General features: G+C 39.8%; 2 protein-coding genes across 7 annotated transcripts; one reads left to right on the top strand and one right to left on the bottom strand.

Moving 5' to 3' along the window:
* Nucleotides 1-10,044: 10,044 nt before the first annotated feature.
* LOC141647385 (filament-like plant protein 3) lies at nt 10,045-15,903 on the top strand. 6 transcript variants are annotated; one of them, XM_074455532.1, is made up of 5 exons: nt 10,045-10,240; nt 11,277-11,435; nt 12,273-12,444; nt 12,949-14,525; nt 15,332-15,903. In XM_074455532.1, exons 2-5 carry the CDS (start codon nt 11,310-11,312, stop codon nt 15,740-15,742), a joined length of 2,286 nt encoding a protein of 761 aa, XP_074311633.1. In that variant the 5' UTR covers nt 10,045-10,240; nt 11,277-11,309; the 3' UTR covers nt 15,743-15,903. The 6 variants fall into 6 exon arrangements, with proteins under 6 accessions (XP_074311633.1, XP_074311634.1, XP_074311638.1 ...); XM_074455533.1 differs by lacking the exon at nt 10,045-10,240 and adding an exon at nt 10,243-10,708; XM_074455537.1 differs by lacking the exon at nt 10,045-10,240 and adding an exon at nt 10,828-10,933.
* Nucleotides 15,904-16,702: 799 nt separating this feature from the next.
* On the bottom strand, nt 16,703-20,749 carry LOC141647384 (putative calcium-binding protein CML13). Its single transcript, XM_074455531.1, has 7 exons — nt 20,601-20,749; nt 19,040-19,154; nt 18,920-18,956; nt 18,815-18,842; nt 18,168-18,320; nt 17,979-18,081; nt 16,703-16,974 (listed from the first exon to the last, which is right to left on the bottom strand). Exons 1-7 carry the CDS (start codon nt 20,601-20,603, stop codon nt 16,910-16,912), a joined length of 504 nt encoding a protein of 167 aa, XP_074311632.1. The 5' UTR covers nt 20,604-20,749; the 3' UTR covers nt 16,703-16,909.
* Between the last annotated feature and the right edge of the window lie 1,164 nt (nt 20,750-21,913).

Raw genomic sequence — 21,913 nt, 5'->3', positions numbered from 1 at the left:
CAATGTAATTGTTAACTTTATATACTTTAATAAATGTTTTTGAATGGTTATTTTTGATATACTAGCCTCGGGCAACCGAGATGGTAACAGTCTCTCATGCTAGAGTGGTCCTTGGTAAGGCACCTTGGTATGTGGAGGTGTTACAAAGTGGTACCAGAGCGACGATTCTGGAACTTAAAACCAATGAACCTAATGAACATAGGGAGTCTAAATAAAATGAACCTGGGGAGATTTGTTTGGAGCTACCGCAAAGACTTGGGAGACGTCCCGAAGTCGTATTGAAGTCCTTACAATTTCGAGCCGGTCAACATGGGGGTGTCTTGGGAATCGTTATGTGATTGAAGTAATGTCTGTGGTACTTAAAACTGTGGTTTTTGTGAAGTTGTTGGATGAAATGAGAAAGTGAATTGCGTAGCTTGAACATGATAGACTTTGAACATGATGGATGATTTATTACTTGGCTTTTGAAGGGTAGTAAAGTGTTGGGAGTATAGTACGCATGTTTAAGTATGTTTCCCGTAAGTATATAGCTCGTTTTTGGCATGACTCGGCCCAGTAGGGCGAGTACTCGGCTGAGTAACCAAGCACTCGACCGAGTGTTCGTTGTGTATACGAAGCAATAGCTACTGGTTGTGATCACTCGACCGACTAAGAGGGGTACTCGACAGAGTGAGGCATACTCGGCCGAGTAACGTGTATACTCGACCGAGTGTGTTTTATGTGTTTTTGAGGTTAGCTACTGGAGTGGAATACTCGGCCGAGTAGTATCATTACTCGACCGAGTAGTCCTTACTCGACTGAGTGTTTCACAGTACTCGGCCGAGTACTTCTTTGGCGAAAGGTTTTGTTTATTTTGAGCCGTAGGCTATGTGCTTACATTTCTTTGGTTATATCAGCTCAAAATGCCGCCAAAGAGGTCAGCTGCATACATCCAAGCTTCTGAGATGTCTATGGATGAGATTGCCCGTATGATTGAGCAGCAAGATGCGCTCATGGAGGCACTTAAGAATGTGGGTAAGGGAGGTGAGAAACCGGTGGACGCATCCCATCTAAGCACCACCATTTCTCACTTCCACACCTCTACTTATGAGGGCACTGGTGAGCCAAAGCTACTCAATAACTGGCATCGTGAGATGGAGAGTCTTCTAGAGGTTGTAAAGTGTCCGGCGGATATGGCGGTAGAATAGGTTGCATTCTACCTAAGAGGTAAAGCTGGGGTCTAGTGGCAGAATGTGAAAGAAGATGCTAGAGCTGTAATACCCGCCCTTTTAGAGACCCGTTGACCAGCGTTGACCGACCTTGGGAGCGGTAATAGTCCTTAGAAGTGCGTACCAAAGTTATCCTGTGTTTTGATTTAGGGGTGGTACTCGATAGAGTAGAGGCTACTCGATCGAGTAGCTTGGGTACTCGATCGAGTAGGGGCCACTCGATCGAGTATGTGGGGCACTCGATCGAGTAACGTCTTTTCAGCGAGGGTTTATAATCGTGTTTTGTTAAAACCGCAAATCATTTCCGCCTCATTCCTTCAGATCTTTAGGTCGCCTCTTTCCCTTCCCTTCACCATATACCTTCCATGGGAGCCTTTGGAGGTCCTTATGCCTTAGGAGTGCATAGCTTGAATCGGGTAGCGGTCCTTTGCCAGGTTTCCTCTTGTAGGTATGTCGTCATCATCATCCGTATCTTTGTCTTTACAGTTAGGGCTAGCTTAGTAGTGATAGATGTTTGCATTGTGTATATAGGTTTTGCATGATTGCTGGGTATTGCGTGTGTGGACATGGAATCGTTGCAGTCGCTTAAAGGTAGGTTCGCCTACTCAGTTTCTATGGATGGTCTAGTGTGTCGGTTGTTGTGTTGTGGTTGTTGTGTTATTGTTGTGTTTGTGTGGCAGAGTATATGCGGTAATCGGTTGGTGTGTACAGTTTATTGGTTGGTTGTTGTTGTATTGCAGCTGTCTGTGATTGATTGTCTCAGGTTCTCGAGGTGCGTCCTCGGTTGAGTGGAGTCACTTGCGGGAGTGGCTTCACGCCCTAGTTTCGCCCTCCGTGGAACCCGCCACGAGAGGGGATGTGCACATTAATGGGACAGGGTTATCGCTCGGTATGATGAGCGGGGCTTAGGTGGGAACGGCTGCGGTCCCCCACTGGCAGGGCTGGTCCAGTGGACAGTCGGTGACGGAGAATGATTGGAGTGGGTATGATTGTGTGTGGCTGGTTGTATTTGTGTTGTGTTGACGTTTGTTGTTGGTTTATGTTGTGTCTTGTCTCAGTACTGACCTTGTGTGGTTGTCTTGTTTGTTTATGTGTCTGCCGTGATCCCTTATGGTGAGCAGTCAGTCTTAGAAGGTGTTGATGAGGTTGAAAGCTGGAGTCCTGGCAGGGGTGTGTCGTCACGAGTTCTGATAGAGTTAATGTGTAGCTGACGAGTTGTATCTTTATTTTGTTAGTTGGTTGTAACACTTGTACATAATTATAAATGTTCTGTTATTGACCTTTGATGATTACGTTCCTCGGGCAACCGAGATGGTAACGCCTTTATATGCTAAGGAAGGTCTAGTTAAGGCTCCTCGGTATATGGGGGTGTTACAAGAGCATACTACAAGGACCAGGGATATGATATTATACCATAGGTAGGCTTCAAGAGCGCTATGCGGGAGCATTTTGTGCCGGAACACATCCCTCACAAGCTGAGATCTGAGTTCGAATCTTTCACCATGGCTGATGATATGACTGTCACGGAGTACTATCATCGGTTCCTAGAGTTGTCACGCTACGCAAAGGATATGCAGTTGGATCAACGGGGTTTAGCTCTTTCTTTTGAAAAGGGGTTGGCACCAAAGATCATGGATAGACTCCCAGCTGGGGTACTTACCGATCTGAAAGAGGTATATGCACGAGCCGGGCATGCTGAGAGGTTAGTGGACTTGGCCAAGGAGGCTAAGAAAAGGAATGCTGAAAAGAGACAGGCGGAGAATGAGAGTGGCAACCAGTCGGGCCACAAGAGGGGCAATCACGGACAGTCTAGGGCTTTTTCTGGAGGGTCTGGGTATGCAGGGGGATCTCGAGCTTAGGGAAGGGGCGGCAGTCGGAGTAATAGTGATAACTCCAACCTTACATGCTTCAACTATGGCGAATTGGGTCATAAGAGGCATGAGTGCACTAGTGCTAGAGGAGGAGGAGGCTTTCTGGGGACTTATCAGGGGAAATTTTCTCAGGCTCTGAGCCAAAGCTTTGCTAGAAATAGGCCATCTGGGTCATGGGGCAATCGTGGAGGGCGGAACAACAACAATGGCGGCTTCAACCGCAACAATAGAGGGTCCTATCAGCGTTTGAACAACAGTGTCACTCAGAACTCGGCAGCTAAGCCGACTACTTTGACTACCACAGTCCAGGGTGGAGGTCAGAAAAGCAGTGAGAAGCGCTTTATGATCGGTAAGCAGGAGGCAGAGAACGATGCTCAGGTGGTTACCGGTACCTTTCTTGTTTATAATACACCATCTTTCGTTCTGTTTGATTCGGGGGCAACCCACTCTTTTGTGTATATGAGTCATGCCTTACCAATGGGTTTGGGAGAATATGAACTTGTAAAAGATAGTGTGTTTATACCTTCTGGGGAGTCGATGTCTTGTTCTAATTTATATAGAGATGTGTCCATGTTGGTGGAGGAGGTAGACTTACCAGTCAACTTGTTAGAGTTTCCTATGGATGGGTTTGAGGTCATCGTCGGGATGGATTGGTTGGGCAAGTATGATGCTAAGATAGATTGCAGACAAAAGAGAGTGTCTTTAAAGGGCTCTAAGGGAGTCAAGGTATCATATAGGAGGTTTGTGGTGAGACCAAAGTGTAAGTTTATCGCAGTGATGACTTTAAAGTCATGTTTGAGAAAGAAGTATCCCTTGATTATTTGCCAAGTGAGAGATATGCGTGTGGAGGAGCCATCGGCGTCTGATATACCTGTGGTTGGGGAGTTTAGTGATGTTTTTCCAGATGAGATACTGGAGTTACCACCTAAGAGAGATATCGACTTCAATGTTGAGCTCAAACCGGGGACGGGACCTATATCTAAAGCACCATACCTTATGGGGCCTAAAGAGTTGGAAGAGTTAAAGAAGCAGCTGAATGACCTGTTAGACAAAGGGTATATTCGGCCTAGTGTGTCACCATTGGGAGCACCAGTGTTGTTTGTGAAAAATAAAGATGGGAGCATAAGACTATGCATCGACTATAGGGAGCTGAATCATGTAACGGTGAAGAACAAGTATCCTTTGCCAAGGATTGATGATCTTTTTGACCAGCTGAGTGGCGCATAGGTGTTTTTTAAGATCGACTTGAGATCGGGTTATCACCAGTTGAGGATAGCAGATGAGGATATTCCTAAGACAGCTTTTCGGTCACGATATGGTCACTATGCGTATGTAGTGATGCCTTTAGGGTTGACGAATGCACCAGCAGTTTTCATGGATCTTAAGAACCGGATTTTCAGCCCGTTCTTGGATAGGTTTGTGGTCGTCTTCATTGATGACATCTTGGTCTACTCTAAGACTAAGGAGGAGCATGAGGAGCATCTGAGGTTAGTTTAGCAGACTTTGCGAGATAATCAGCTATATGCCAAGCTATCTAAGTGCGAGTTTTGGTTGGAGAAAGTGACTTTTCTGGGTTATGTGATACCTAAGGAGCGTATGTCGGTGGATCCTAGTAAGATTGAGGCAGCGACTAAGTGGGAATCACCAAAGAATGTTGCTGAGATTCAGAGTTTCTTGCGTTTAGCTGGCTACTATAGGAGGTTCGTGAAAGACTTTTCTAAGGTTGCGAGACCTATGACAGTGTTGATGCGGAAAGAGACCGGATTTCGCTGGGATGAGAGTTGTGAGACGGCGTTCCAAACCTTAAAGGAGTGTTTGACCACGGCTCCTATTCTAGATCTACCTGAGGGAAGTGAGAACTTTGAGGTATACACCGATGCTTCAAAGAATGGTTTGGGTTATGTTCTGATGTAGAATGGGAGAGTTATAGCTTATGCGTCGAGGCAGCTGAAGCCGTATGAGGAGATTTATCCTACTCATGATTTGGAGCTGGGTGCAGTTATTTTTTCTCTAAAGATTTGGAGGCACTACCTTTATGGGGCAACCTTTAAGGTGTTTTCAGCTCATAAGAGTCTCAAGTATATCTACACACAGAAAGAGTTGAACATGCAACATAGGTGGTGGATGGAGTTGATTGGGGACTATGACATGGAGATCATCTATCACGAGGGTAAGGCCAATGTCGTGACAGATGCTTTGAGTAGGAAGAGTGTACATTCATTATGTACAGTTATGTCTTTGTTGAAGCTGAGGGATGAGATGTCCACGATGGGAGTTCATATGATTCGAAAGGGGGATGCCACCGAGGACTTGACTATCGAACCTGACTTGTATGATGACATAAAGAGGAAACAAAAGTTTGATCCCAAGATTCAAGAGTAGAAGTCAAAGGTAGAGAGTGGCACCGCCTCGAGGTTTTCTATCCACACAGATGGGAGTGTTCGTTTTGATGGGAGATGGTGTGTTCCTAGTGATGCAGATTTGAAAAGGCTGATCATAACGGAGGCTCATTGCACTTCTTATTCAGTTCACCCGGGGGGTGATAAGCTTTATAAGGACCTAAAAAAACGTTTTAGTGGCCTAATATGAAGAAGGATGTGGCCGAGTTTGTGGCTAAGTGTATAACTTGCCAAAGAGTAAAGTGTGAGCAACGCAGACCACAAGGTAAGATTCAGTCACTTGAGGTGCCAGAGTGGAAATGGGAGTCGATCTCTATGGACTTTATCGTGGGGTTACCAAGGACTCGGCAAGGTAACAATATGATTTGGATGATCGTTGACCGTTTAACAAAGTCATCTCATTTCATTCCGATGAAGGATACTTGGAACAAGATGCAGTTTGCTTTGGGTTATAGGAAGCATGTGGTTCGGTTACATGGTGTGCCAAAGGACATAGTGTCAGATCGAGATGCGAGGTTTATATCACGGTTTTGGCAAGAGTTGCAGGATTTGATGGGAACGGCCTTGAAGATGAGTACAGCTTTTCATCCTGCTACAGATGGTCAGATGAGAGGACTATCAAGACCTTGGATGACATGTTGAAGGCTTGTGCCATGGAGTTTGGTGGAAGTTGAGAAGATAGGCTGGACTTGATTGAGTTTTTATACAACAACAGATATCACACCAGCATTGGGATGACACCGTTTGAGGCTTTGTATGACCGGAAGTGCAGGAGTCCAGTTTGTTGGGACGATAGTGCATAGACAGTGGTTTTAGGACCGTAGATTGTTCATCCTCTTCCTTCCCTCCTCTTACTTTGATGAGACAGTTTTATGAGACGGAATCGGGTCGTATGCGAGTAGCTTATGAAGATTGCTAAAAGGTAGGTTAATCCTACTCGGTTTCAATAATGTGTGTGCATATTTGTGTGTCCTTTACTTCATTTGCATATTATGAGTAACATTGTATCATATAGTAATGTTGGAGGAATCTTGGTTAGTCTCTTATGCTGTTGGATTTGCATTATAACATGTGGTATGATTGGTATATATGGTATATTAGAAAAGGTATAATCGGTAAGAGATAAGCATATTCATTGTGAAATGGGCATATTGGCATATGGTGATGCATTTAGTGATACATGTGATAGTTGGAACTCGTTGGTGGTGGTACATGGTTGTTGAGGAGACGTAAGACGGTTGGGAGACTGTTTTACGCTTGAGTCGCCTCTTGGAGTTTCTCACTCCAAGAGGGATGTGCACATTAATGGCTTGAGTACGGAGGGACGCGTGTGGGTGAGACACGACGTCTGGCAGGGGATCCGGTTGGCTTCTGGACCCGGTATGTCTGGGCGTGTCCCGGTACCTTTGTGTGAGGAGTGGTGTCGTGGGCGTGTCCCTGGCACCGGTGGTTATGAGTACGTCTGGGCGTGACCCGGTACCGACATTGTGATTGTATACTTGTATCTCATTCATATCATTGGCATGTTGCATATTTAATTATCATGTTGTGTCTTATATCTATTTATTGAAACTGACGTGTTGTATGTCCGTCTAATTGTCACCTATTTTCAGGGTGGCCTGTGTCAATCCATATGATATTTCCGATCGCATGGGGAACAGGTAAAGTACATGTTGTTTTTAGGTCACACGGGAGACGGAACGAGCATCGGACTTGGAGTCAAGTAGCGTAGATAGATAGCTTAGATGATAGACAAGTTGTATAATGCCTAATTCATATTTATTATTCATTTATTCTTTCATTTGTAAATCACTAAAGTTGTTATTTAATTAAGTTGTTCCTTAATTGTAACTCCGATTTCACCGCCTCCGGTAACCGAGATGATAACATCCTCCCATTACCTTGGTCGGGTAAGAAGGGAGTGTTACAGGGAAATTGAGGAGTTTGTGATATGTTTATAAGGGATTTCACCCACCTTTTAGTAACAATGCCTTGTGCTTTTGAGCTTAAGTGAGGACAAATAATGGGCTCAAGCCTCAAAGGTACACATCCCATCTTATTGGGGTTGTGTTATGACGGTGGCGGGTCGGGTTATTATAAACACGACACATTTCTAGCGCATTTTAGCTTCAGTTATACGCATCTTAATCCTTCTTAGGAGGTCACCTATCCTAAGACTACTCCCTAACAAGCACGGTTAAATGTGAATTTTTATCAGACTTCTAGAAAAGAAAGTGCATTTTGCTAATATGAGCGGTAATTTCAATTTCTCTAAGCACCAGTCAGTTAAGTTTATCGGACATTTTCAATGGAGGGTACCCATGATAGGTCCATTTTATATATAGTTTAACTCCCTAATTTAGCTCGATTTTATTTGATTATTGCACTTCTATTAGTGTATTTGTGAGCTAATTCTGTGTTCTAGGTGTTTTGCTTATATTCGTTGCATTTTGTAGGAAATGAAGCCTTTGGTAGCTTCTTCCCATCAAATTAGCATTCACCCAAGTTCACGAGGCTAATGAGAGCAAGACTTGACCATGGAAGGGCGTTTTGGGAAATTCCGAGCAAAGAAATCCCGAGCATGAAGAAAGTGACATGGGTTGATGAAGAAATAAAAATAAAGCCCAAACAAAGTCCAAATGATCAAGCCAAGTTGCAAGCTTGGGATTCCATATTGATGCTTTTAGTCGATGAATTAAGGAGCACTAAGTCGGAGCTTTGGATACCATTTGATAATTAATCAAGAATTGAAGGCTTTTGACCTAGAACACCACGTCCCCGATCGGGGTGGGGGTCTCCCGACCCCCCCCGACATTTACATACGTTTCATCCTACACTCCTATATAAGGGGTGTTGTTTCCAACCATTTTTACACACTTTTCATACACTTTTTCATATGCTTTAGTCTTAGTTTTCAGAATAGAATCTAGTTTAGCTTTCCTTTAAGCATTCCTTTAGTTGTTACAAACATTTATTTAAGCATTTCAAGTTATAATACAATTTACATTTCAAGTTATTTCCATTTGTTATCTTGTTCTTCATTTCCAAGTTTTATTTCCATTGTCAAGTTCTATTTCCATTGTCAAGGTAATCTCATTTCTAGTATTACTTTTGTTATTCATTTACTAGTTAGTATGTTCATGCTTATCATTTCATATGTCATTGACTTAGTCTTCATTATGCAAGAGTAGTTCATTTGTCTAGGAAATAGGGAAGTCATGCATAAATAGTTTTTGTAATTGTTGAATTAGGATGCTATAATAATCATATAATAGTTTCTATCACATGCTTGTACTGAATTGTTAGTCTTTGATTGTTGGCCACTATCTTAGATTAAATTTGTTAATTCTTTCTATAAGTCGAGAGGCATGGAATTGAATTAGACTAAGCATGTTTTAGTAGACCGATCTAGCCATAGCGAGAGTTCGCTAGAACCCGTTCTATGGTTGACAATAAGACCGAGAGGTGGTTGTCTTTAAGCCTAAACAATTATCGTATTATCAATTTCTTAGTTTGACATGAGCATTTACATAATTTGCATGTGTGACCCGATTTCCCTGGGCTCTTTCTTTATTACTATTGATTTCTTTCATTGCTTTATCATTATTTTACAAACCCAGCCAAACAATCATACGATAACCGACTTTGATAGAATTCACTCCATGACAACTTGTTTAGCAATTCCCGTCTCCTTGTGTTCGACCCCTACTACTACATTCATTTGTGTCTAGGTTATTTATCTTTGTTAGGTGCGCGATGACCTATGTACCCACCTGAATAACGTCTTCAGTTAACAAGGAGTATTACAAATGACTCTAGCCGAGAATGAACCTGATAATGACCTGATCCGAATGAAACAACCCGAGAAAACCCAACTGATGAATCTAACCAACTAACCCGACCCGACAATGACTTTAACCTGACTTGACCGACCCGAACCCCAGGCTAAGACTTGAACCGACTAACCCGAACCCAAACCCGACCCAACCCAGATGTAGTCATGACCTGATATGATTCGACTCCTATGTACCCGATCCGACCAGCTCCAACTTGAACCTGGCATGTCCAGACCCGGCTCTAACCCAACCCGATTATTACTACCTCTAAGTTATAAAGTAATACCCATCCAATTATTTTGTGAAACACAAATTCTCATTATAGACCGGTGATATTCGTCTATAGTTATAGACGGGCCAAATATTCACCTACTTTAAGTATAAGACAAGTAACAAGTTGTATAGTGGGGGGCGAAAATGTCACCACTTTAAGTATATATTTGACTCGTCTTTCACTTTAGATGGATATATTCGTGTATAGTGAGACTAGTTGTTGTGAAAATAACTACCCAAGGAACAAACCACATTTTCAAAGCCTACACAACTAGACTCTATGAATCATAGGCAGCCAATAACTATACACAATTCTAGCAAAAAGTTGCCAAATTTTTTACCTACACTTATGTTTGTACTTACCAGTCACTATGAAATGACAATTCAGAGTGAAAATCCCATGACCAAAGGCGGGAATAATGCCTTTATTTACATTGGTTTGAACATTACATTTTTTATCTATAAAACATAAAAAAAAAATATAAAGACCCCACAAATAATTTTTAAACATTATTCAAAAAAAAGACATGAGACTAAAAAGTCTTTGTTATCTTACACAACAAAAAATTATCTCAACACATCTTCACATGTTCTTCCCATCTTTCATTCATCATAGTAATACATTACTTAACCCCACATAACAAGAAAAAAAGGTAATCATTATTATTATTTTTAGTAGAAACAAATCACACTTTCATTTACTCATACTCTGACACATTCCCCAGATCTTATGCACTTAATTTAATCCATTTATCTCATTAATTTATGTGATTTATGATTTACCCTTTTCTCAAATTTGATTAATTTAGTGATTTAACCTTCTGGGTATTTTTAATTTATCCAAAGTTTTGAGCTTTGAGAGTTTTTTTAAAATGTTGGAGTTCATAATTAACCTCATTAATCACATTAATTTTGATTAATTTATGTGATTAATGATTTACCCATTTCTCAAAATTGCTTAATTTAGTGATTTAACCTTCTGGGTAGTTTTAATTTATCCAAAGTTTTGATCTTTTTGAGGTTTTTAAAAGTTCTTAATAGAGTTCATAATTTTGTGGGTCATCACATTTTCTCTCTTTCTTTCTAATCTGTCTGTTTGATGTTTATAATCTGATTCATTGGTAGGTACCCATTGCATAATTGTGCTTCAAAATTTTGTGCTTTTTGTTAATCATCGTTATCAACTTAATCTCATAATCTCAAATCAATATATAGTAGTATATACCTTGATTAAAGTATCATGTTTAAGAATGTTGGCAGAATTCTACTGTATTAGTTTAGTACTCCCTCCGTCTCAGTCATTTGTTTACATTTTTTATTTTCTGTGAGCGGTATTTTAATCAAAGGTAAATTGGGACGGAGGGAGTAATTACTCTCTTAGTCACCCTTTCTTCTGTACTTCTTCATTGAATTTTAATCATTCAGTCTTTTGTCATAAGAGGTTAGAACATCAGGAAAGTAAATTCTAAGCAAAGTTTTGATCTTTTTTTATAAAATTGCCAAAACTTCATTGTCAAACATCTAGAGTTAGTTGGGAGATCACTATCTTTTACTCTATTTTCATATATGAACATGTTCTTTGCTGTCATTGAGATAATAGATGTTTGTACAATCTGCTCATCATAAATAAATTAAATATTTGGGGTTTTGATGATTTGATCACTGAGTTTGTGAAACTTGTGAGTGCAGGGTAATGAGGTGAATTTGAGATAGGGTGATTTGATGGATCGCCGGAGTTGGTTGTGGAGGAGGAAGTCATCAGATAAGAGTTCCGGCGAGACGGAGAGCTTGGGATCAGGATCAGGGTCAATCTCATCTCCTTCTGAGAGGTTTTCAGATGAGCAACAGGTTTGTTCAGTTTGACTTTTTAGTGTAGTTCTGATCATTAGGAAATAGCTTCTATGTGTTGTTAACACCGTGTTAAGAATGTGTATATCTGACCCCCTTACCCAACCATTTGCGGGAGTCCTTGAGACACGTTGCTAATATTGTTGTTGCTAGTAAAATTCTGATGATTAGGATCTTATACTACATGGTATGTAGTCTGTGTATGCATCAAATAAACAAGTTGGTACTGAATATGGTTGGCTTGGCGTGAGTGATCAGGGAATTACTCTCTTCCCGAGATAATGTGATCAATGTATAGCCAAACTCACTGCTTTGTGCTACTTGTTTGCGAAATTAGGCCCCGTCTATCCCAAAATATGCTTTTTTTCAATGCTGAGCTTTAGATATTATTCGATGAGTCACCGGCTTATTTATTTTGGTCTACTATGAACTGCAATTGTCAGAAGGGAAAGGGTATCATTCGAAGTTTGGACCTGACGTACCAATACCTCACTCTTAACCATTAGGCCAAGATGTCATTGTACATTCATCTCGCTGGTTGTAGACACACTGAATTTTTTATGCATTTTTTCTCAAGCCAGTGTAAACTTGGTGGTTAACACAAAAGACTTATTTCAAGTCTAGGAACGACACGTTGATTGGTTTACTTTAAGACTCGAAGATGAGTTTGGGTTAATCTCCTGGGAATTTATGAAGGGAGAATCATTCCTTTGTTGCAGATGACATGAGAGACCTTTGTTTTCGTATTGACTTTAATACATAAATGCCTTTGTAGTGTCAATGTCTCATTGTATCAAATTTGATTCATTTTTCGAGGATTTTGCCGCATTACTCCAGGTGTATTCAATTAAAAATGTGCAATCACCTGAAGTCACCTCGAATCCTGGTGAAGATACCTATGACAGCATGAAAATCCTAAGTGCGAAACTGTCTGCAGCTGTTGCGACTATTAATGAAAAGGAAGAACTGGTAAAGCAGCATGCTAAAGTCGCAGAAGAAGCTGTCACTGGTATTGTTATGTTCTTTCCTTCTCATAATGCTATACTAGTATGCTATACGCACTCACCTTTGGCCTGGACCAAGTATTATCTCTGGACCCGATTGCTTGTAACTTGAGATACTGATCGAGTCACTATGCAAACATTTTAGCGAATAATAGTGAACGATAGACTGTTTGTCATTTTGTGCTTCAATGAGCAAACTTTTTGAGTTTATGCAGGTCCTCTGGGGTGTATTACATAGTACTTTTAGTGAGACCACTTCATTTGGCCACCAAGTACTCGTTAATACATTTAATCTGCCCTTTGTTCAGTCTCACATGAGACAAATTGTCGAGTTTATTACAGTACTTTTAGTGAGATCACTTCATTTAGCCACCAATGTCTCACAATTTCTAAATGTTACGACAGTCGCACATGAGACAAATTGTTGAGTTTAAGGCCGGTGTATTTATTGCATCTAAAGTAATTTGTTCAAAATGTCTGAACCTCCTCTTTTACCTGTATCAACGTAGGATGGGAAATGGCTGAAAATGAAATGAACGATTTAAAGCAACAACTTGATATTGCAACAAAGAAGAATTCAACATTGGAGGATAAGGTTGTCCATCTTGACGGTGCTCTCAAGGAATGCTTGAGGCAACTGAGACAAGTGAGAGAAGAGCAAGATCAGAAAATTCAAGAAGCCATAAGTAAGAAATCAGAGAATACAGAATCCGCAAACCCTGAGCTGCAAGACCAGCTTGCTGACATTTCTAGTCAGCTTGAAATTGCAAATGCTAAAGCTGAAGCAGCCATATCTTCTGAGTCTGATCTTCTTCTCAAGCTGGCATCTGTTGAGAAAGAGAATGCAGCTTTGCAACTTGAGCTCCGTGCACGATTAGAGGAGTTACAAGTGATGTCCCTTGAGAGGGACTTGAGCACAAAACGAGCTGAAACCACGAGCAAGCAGCATTTAGAGAGTATAAAGAAGGTGGCCAAGCTTGAGGCTGAATGCCGCCAATTGAAAGCTATGGCCCGCAAAGGAACCTCATTTAGTGACCATCGTAATCGAGAATCAAAGAATAGTGACTCTTTGGCTGATAAAATTTCCTTAAAACCCCATATGATCTCTTCATCCAATATCGCAGTCCTGGATGATTTCCTCGAGATGGAGAAACTAGCAGCAGAACCAGTGCGAGATGTAACAAAAATTGACAAGCGTAATGAAAGTGGGAATGGCGACGCCTTAGTGAAAGCCGAACTTGAAGTCATGATAAACAGAACAGCTGAACTTGAGGAGAAGATAGAAATGATTGAAACAGAAAAGGGTGAATTACGTATGACGTTAACTCAGTGTCAGGATAAGATACAGCGCTCGGAAAATAGTTTGAAAGAGCTAAAAACAAAGTTTAGCGAGTGTCAAAATCAGCTAAAATTGTCGCAGGCAGAGTTAAAGGATGCAAATAAAAAGATGGGCATGTTGCAAGCTGAGTTGGATTTGGCAGGTGAACTGAGACAAGCAATTGACCTAGAGCTTGACGATGCTAATGTAAGAAGGGAAGATGCAGAATCCCGGTGTAAAGCTGTGGAGAATGAAATTGAAAATCTTCTGTCTAAAATCGCGTTTCTAGAGGGCGAGGTCGAAAATGAGAGGGCAAAGGTGTCCGAAAAATGCCGGGCTTTAGAAGATGAGTTTAATGTTAAGTCAGCAGTGTTTGATGCTAAGTCAGTGGAGTTTTCTACCAAGTCAGCAGAGTTCGATGCTAAGTGCAGGAAATTAGAGCGGGAGCTTTTGAGAACAAAGGACGAAGCTGAGAGGTGGCAAAGTCAACTAGCTTCAGTGAATGATTTGAAGGAGGTCACACGAGAGCTTGAGATGGCGAAAACAAAGAAAGAAGAGGTAGAGAGGCAACTTGAAGGTGTACAAGGAGAGGCCAAATATCTTTTGGCCAGAGTTAGTTCTTTAGAGCTTGAAATGGATAAAGAGAGAAGATTGTCCATGGAGTTTTCAGCCAGGTGTAAGGAGTTAGAGAACGAGCTTTCAAAATTAAGATCAGTATCTGACGTTCAGTTTGCGCCTCTTTCAAAGGAGGAGTTGAATAAGCAACAGGTCAGTCTCTACTTGATTTGAGTCTTTTTACATTGCCCTTAATATCCAACCCGCACTTTTCATCCATTAGAAAACTTGCGACAAAATTTCACTTAAATGCTGCGGATTAAGTTTGTATCAACTACATTGTCATTTGATTTTATTTTATTAGTTAGCACTTAACAGTCTATTTATGCAATTATATTGATCTGAATCAACCAATTAGCTCCCATTTTAAGAAGATTCCTCCTAGAAGCGGATGTAATTTCATTATGGGTCATTCGGAAACTCAGAAAATCTCGGTTTTAGGCATCCTATGTCCGAATTCCTGAGCCCTAACTCTGACGTTAGTAAAGAGATTGGTGATAGCATAGGCTGTCCTGACTCCTGACCCATTAGTAAAGAGATTAAAGCTGTGGAGAATGAGATTGAAATCTTCTGTCTAAAGTCGCCTTTTTGGAGGGTGAGGTTGAAAATCAACTACATTGCCATTTTATTTTACTAGTTAGCACTTAGCAGCCTATTGATGCAATTATATTGATCTGAATCAACCTCTATGCTCCCATTTTAAGAAGATTCCTGCTAGAAGCGGATGTAATTTTCATTAATGGGTCATTCGGAAACTCGGGAAGTCTCGCTTTTAGGCAGCCTACATCTGAATTCCTGAACCCTAACTAGAAATTGGTGATAGCATAGATTGTCCTGACCCATTAGGTAAAGAGATTACCTTGTTCCAGTAAACAATTATTTTTGCATGAAACCAGAATGAAACGACACACAATGAAGTGGGTCAAAAGTCTTGAACTCTATTCTGATATGTATGGCAGGAAAAGGAGCTCGCACTCGCAGCCAATAAACTGGCAGAGTGCCAGAAGACGATTGCATCACTTGGGAACCAACTGAAATCCCTGGCTACACTCGAGGATCTCTTTTCAGACTCAGATATGAAGTTTGACATTTCTGACAAAGTGTCACAACCTATCAAAACAGAAGTGCAACCTCCTAGTTTGCATTCTAGCAGTAGTCTCACAGTACAGTCTGATTCACTATCCTCTGAAACCAGTACTTCAAATATTGTTTCCGCCGGCTTGAAGGATGGCCAGGAATTCACAAATAATGTTAAACAAAAAGAGGAATTGACGTCCTTACCCGTAAACAAGAGCCAGAAAAATGGGTATGGCAAGTATTTTCCGCGATCCAAGAGCACAGTTAGAACTCGAAATTCATGGGATAAGTAATTGAGTATGAGAAGGCCTTATTGGTGTAGTGTTTACATTAATTGATGCAGTCTGTTGTATATCACTTTTGAGTACAGGCAATTTTATCATATCGTTTCTACTCCTTCATATCCCACATTATTTATAGCCAATGTAAGAAGAAAATTTTCTTTTGGTTGGCATGATACGGCTAATTTTTCTAGGACTATTATTTGGAATTTCGTACTCACTGTTCATTCCAGCGGGTCTTGGGCATCGCCTATTAATGACAATTCGTGTAGATGAGTTTTGAACCCTAGTCTTCGTTTGGCTCTCGAAGTTTTAACTTCTAATGGCTTTTTAACTATCAAAATTTTGTTTTCGGGAAATTGGCCACAATTGTCCTATTTACGAAAATAAAAGTCTAATGAACGAGACATTTATCTTCCAATGAAATTGTTCCCAAATATAAATTTGAGATATGCGCTGACTAGCCTCCTATATGGATTGATGTGGATAGAGATTTTGATATTATGTTTATGTGGCCACTGATCTAGCCATCCCACATTTTATCTTCAATCCGTAAATGTTGGTATAAAAATTTATAAGTCGTATAAGAAAAATTAATTTAATCACAAAGTAATTATCTTTTTACACTTTAACAAAGAATATCGTAATAATAGGTCACGGGTTCGAATACCCCTTTCAAATATATTGTACTCGCATTGAAAAGTTGATCCACGCTCAAGTTCAACCAAGTGACAGTGAGAATCCATTGTTTGGGCTTGCATATTCTCTGAAAATTGTTTACAATTTTTTTTTTTTGAGAAATATTTGAAGTTGAAAGATTTGTACAAAACACCCACATGCAGAAGTTCCAATATTTGATTATCAAAGACCAATTGCTCCCTTAACTGTACGCGTGTGCGTCTGGGGTTGGAAGAAGAGAGACGATAAAGTAGGATGCCAAGGCGAAGAAGAAATCAGCATTGCACACAAGTATTAGGAAAATAAGTCAACAATATCTGGAGTCATATAGTGTTGATTATAATCAGTTGATTACAGAGAGATAAAACAAGAAAGTTCTCGAGTTCCAAACAACATATAATAAACAATGCTCAGCGCGGAAATTCACTTATACACAGAGTAAACCAGCAGGTTTGGCTTCTGCTAAAACACGACAAGATGAGGTGATTATCGAAACTCAGCTCAGTATGTATAGGAAGTTCTTCTCATCATTCGCAGGAACTCCTCGACATTAACTTCCCCATCGCCTAAATAGTTTAAAAAGTAAAGAACATTAGACACACGTAGCAAAGGACAAAAAAGGAAGAGGGTTCAGACATAAGGATTACTCAAACTCAATTAATTCAAATTGAGATAGAACGTCACAAAACGACTGAAATAACTCATTTGCTGTACTTCGCAGCAATTTACACAATTAGGCTGCATCTGGTAGCATTAATAGCCATCATATTGTAACGAGGCATTTTAAGCAAGTGGGCGTGTAACTGACCTAAAACTATTATCACATAGGCTGAATTTGAACAGTATACGTTAGGTTGACGTAATTATAAAAACTCCACAATATTCTTCCCTCTCACTAAATTTTCCACAATGTCTGTGACAGATGAGATCCACTTATATTGTAATGATAATAGAAACTGCTTCTATTATAGCATTATGTTAAAGAACACAAATGATAGTTCTAAGTGGGAATTCAATAATAATAATTTAGAAACAAAGCATTTATAGAGCTCCCTGCACATTCACGGAAGCTGCAAGCCTGCAATCGCAGAAAGAAGAGAGTGGCGGTAACACAAGGCCTAACACTCTCATGTCACATAATATCCAAACTATTATCTAAAGCAGTTCCCTTTCTCGTCGAAGGGGTTATGCATCCAATCGTTGATTCCAGATACGGTTTCCGATTGACATTTCCCTCCAAACATAGGAATACTAATGCTAGACCCTTCAGCCATTTCACCGGGCTCTTCTGTCTGATGGGTATTCGGCAGAATCCATTTTGGCCAAACGCCATGAGATACGAGGCTTTATCTTATATTTACGGAGGTCGATTATATAAAAATTTGGAGACACCGCGGATTTTAGTATCTTGGAGAGGTTTAAACAGAAAAAGATACGAAGCCTAGCACTTAACAAGATACATAAAGCAGACACTCAGGCAAGCAAGGCAACATGCAAGGCACCTAATTTGGCACTAATAGCTTCATCCAGTTCATAGCTAACTATTAATCTCAATAAATGAATAACTTACGATCTCGGTCAGCTTCATCAACCATCTCATGGATTTCTCTGTCGGTAAAGCTTTCGCCTAATTCCTTTGCAATACGTTGAATATCAGCAGGGGATATTTTACCCTAGAATCACAACGCAATGTCTCGAGGTGTTAGTCATGCGCATACAAATGACTGTCATCTAAAAATAATTAAATTATTTGCATTACATTATTATCTTGGTCAATTATACGAAAAGCTTTCATCAGCTCCTCCTTAGTGTCTCTCTCCCCAATTTTTGCAGTCATCATATGACAAAACTCATCAAAATCAATGGCACCACTTCCATCTTTGTCCACATCCGCAATCATTTGAGTAATTTGCTGGAATCAAAAAAATAGGTGGGGTTTTATCGTTAATCAAGGGGAAAAAGTCAAACACAAAACCCAACACATTGCCGAATATCATACACACGTACAAGATAGGATAATAGTACCAAAGAGTAAAGTTGGAACATGACAAGTACGTAAAATGCAACCCTCACAATCGCCTATGGCCCTAACAGTAAACATATAAGTCCTTACAAGGGAGCAGGAAAGGCACTAAAAGGCCTTGTTTATAACCGTCCACTTTTAGTGTATTTGAGAGAGAGCAAATTTGCATTTGGAAAAACAGTATGCCTTTAGACAGACTTCTCAGGGGTGGGAAATAAACTTCATGCATTTGTTGAGAATGCTAACATTCCACTTGAATTCTAGGTAAAGCAAATAAAAAATTTAGTTCGCTATTTTATAATCATTGTGCTATATCTACAGGATAGAGAACGAAAAAAGAAAATTAGGTAGGGTACAGGTAAATAGAAAAGGTTGGCAGTTACCTCCTCTGTCATCTCAAAACCCAAGGCCCTGTAGCCAGAAGATATTAGTTATGATACAGAAAGGTGGAACATAATAACTACATGAATATTTAACAGAAAGAGTACCTCATAGCAACATTCAATTCCTTAGCGTCAATAGTTCCTGAGCAATTCCAAGCGAAGAAATCAAGATGGCGAAAAAGAAAAATCGACATAATTTTGAAAAGAAACTCGGCAGATTCCAACCTGAGCCATCGGTGTCAAACAGCTCGAAAGCTTCCTTGATCTCTTGTCTCTTCTGCTGAGTAAGACCCTGATGACGCCCACGTGGCTTGTCTTTCCTTGTGGTTCTAGCACTTGACTGATTATGTTCACACAAATTGAAGAAAATTAATAATTAACTAACAACTCTATTGCAAAAGTAAACAATCATCAACTACACCTTGAACTACAAAAGGATACTGAAGAGCACGGTAGAAACCTTCGAAGCTAGTTTCAAATGGAGGTTGCCTAGGACGAGCATGGTATTTACCATCCTTTTGTTAGTTCTGTTAAGATATCACATTTACTAATTTCATAGTTCAAGGTCGACTTCGAAGTTCAATCTCTACCAGTGAGAAACTAATCGTACTAGCAGGAAATCAACGAGCATAAGGAAAGTACCAGTCGCAAAGCATTCTCCTTAAAAAACCTTTCTAGCTTTGAATTTCAAAACCTCATCTCCAGTCCGCACATCAATAGTATTGATGATGCATCCGATTACTTTTTTTTTTTTAAATTAAGGATAGTATAAGCAAAATCCACACTAACCTAAACTTATAACAATGCTTGTCCAACGGTGAAGATATTCAATATCGCAAAAGTTAATTATAATAGATAGGAATCAATCATTCAGCACTCCAGCCTCCAGGCTAAGCTGATCCCTAATTCCTCAAACTTGTTCATACCCAAAACCATCAGTCAATACACGTTTAGCATACGCTTAAGCTCAAAGCTCACTGAGGCACAACACAAAATGCCTCAGAGTGCTTGAGGTGCACCTTGTATATAGGCTGACAAGCAAAGCGCACATCTATATAATTTCCATATTTTTTCATTGTACTTTTTAATATACCTTTTCTTTGACACATTATCCTTAGTTTTTACTACTTTCAGACGACTTTAAATATTAGCCTATTTAAAATTCAAAAAAGGCATCGTTGCACAAAACTTGTTTGCAAAAGCAGTACAGCTCATGTCTACGAGACGCAGACCCTCGCCTCATACTTTGCACCGTGTCTCCTTAGTTCGTCTCATTCCCTCAGCGCGCCTCATGGCTTTTAAAACACGGACTCCAGAAAAATCATCTCTCTGACGACAATTGACTAATCCGGACCCAAATTATGATAAAAGCATCCAATTTTCATTGAATCGTCATCAATTATACGAAATATATCCAATCAACTTCATCTTCCATCATCAGAAACTCAATAACTAATCCAGAAATGTCTTAATTACATTTCTGATAAACTAGGGTTTTCTTCAAATCTAGCTACACGCAATTATTTAATCAAATACACATCATACAATTTATCCTATTCATCAAATTTTTAGGCGAACAATTACAAATAAAAAAGGAACAAAATCGGTGCACTACTATTTCATCACAATTCACGATACAGTGACTGATCATCACATATTTCGCAGGAGAAAACGTAACAAAAAAAAAACGCGAAAAATAACATGAATTGAAGCTACTGAAAGAAGGTAGCGTGATATAAATTCGCAGAAGAGATCAAAAGGAATGACGAGTAACACAGAAACTCACCATTGTTGATTTGTTGTGAGATCTTCAGGTAGAAGAACACAGCAAGGTTTTCGCGAAGGCAAAATGAACTCGGTCGTAAGTTCGTAACTCGCAAGTCGCGACTTCGCAAGTCTTGCAGTGAATTTTGACAAAACGCTTTTTTTTTTTCCTTTTTTTTTAACCGCTCATTTTAGTTCAGTTCGGTTCGGTTCGGTTCTATAAAGTTTAATTCAATTCAATCCAACTCCATTAAGCTCAGATCAGCTCTTTTCGGCGGAAAAAAACAAGGCCAAAAACCTCACATGTTGATTAGTCTCTTGTAAAACCATTACAACGTATAATGCTCCAGGTATGGGACGATTTAGGAAGCCGGGCCTTTTAAATTTTGAAAAATATGATGTTTGATTTTGAAAAATAATGGCGGGCTAGCCCAATCCAAGTCGATTCAGGGTCACCTTGCCATCCCGAGTGCCCGTCGATCACAGGTCTTCTTCTGTCGAACCGGTCCGGCCTAGGGACGACAACGAATCAGGTTGGGTCAGGTTTTTCGAGATCTAAACCCGATCCAAACATGATTTGACTAGTTAAAAAATTCATCTTATATGATAAAATTGAAATTTCGAGTTTACTAAAGCTTAAATTTTTAAAAACATGAAATTGAATCGGTTCGGGTATGAATGGACCAGTTTTGGATTTGGTTCGGGTTTTCCAATAGTGGATTTGGATATGGGTTTTAAATAGTACATCGGGTATGGGTTTTTAGAAATTGGGTTTAGATTGAATTTTTTCCTTCGATTTCGGGTTCGGTTTGGACCACACAATTGTCATTCCTAGTCGCTAGTAGCAACCGACGCGGTGGTCACCTCTAGTTATTTGTACTCATTTTTTACATGTCGAACAAACCGTGTTTAATAGTCTGTGTCTCCAAAAAATCTTCGGTTATTTACTATTTATTTGTTTCAAAAATGTATTTGTGAATTTCCCTCAAAAAAAAAAATGTATTTGTGAATTTGTTATTTCATATGCAGTAATATTATTGGAGTAGTTTATTGTCAAAAGTGTAGACTTTTAAGATTATTAACGCACGTCATAAAGACTAATATTTGGAAAATAAAGTTACATTGTTTGTATTTTACTCGTAGATTTCATTGAGGAAGACGAAGATGAGAATAGATGAGGAGTGAGAGAGAGACATGCGGATGTTGCGATAAGGATCATTGTGATTGACTGATTATTTAGGACAACTTGATCGTTAAATCGGGTTTTGTTGGTCTTATTGCTTATTTTTTGAATTGGGCCGAGTACTTTGAATTGGGCCTTTTTTGGTTATTTGT

Source organism: Silene latifolia, chromosome 3 (assembly GCF_048544455.1).
Source record: "Silene latifolia isolate original U9 population chromosome 3, ASM4854445v1, whole genome shotgun sequence".
NCBI lineage: Eukaryota > Viridiplantae > Streptophyta > Magnoliopsida > Caryophyllales > Caryophyllaceae > Silene > Silene latifolia.
This window is presented reverse-complemented; position numbering and strand designations above follow the sequence as displayed.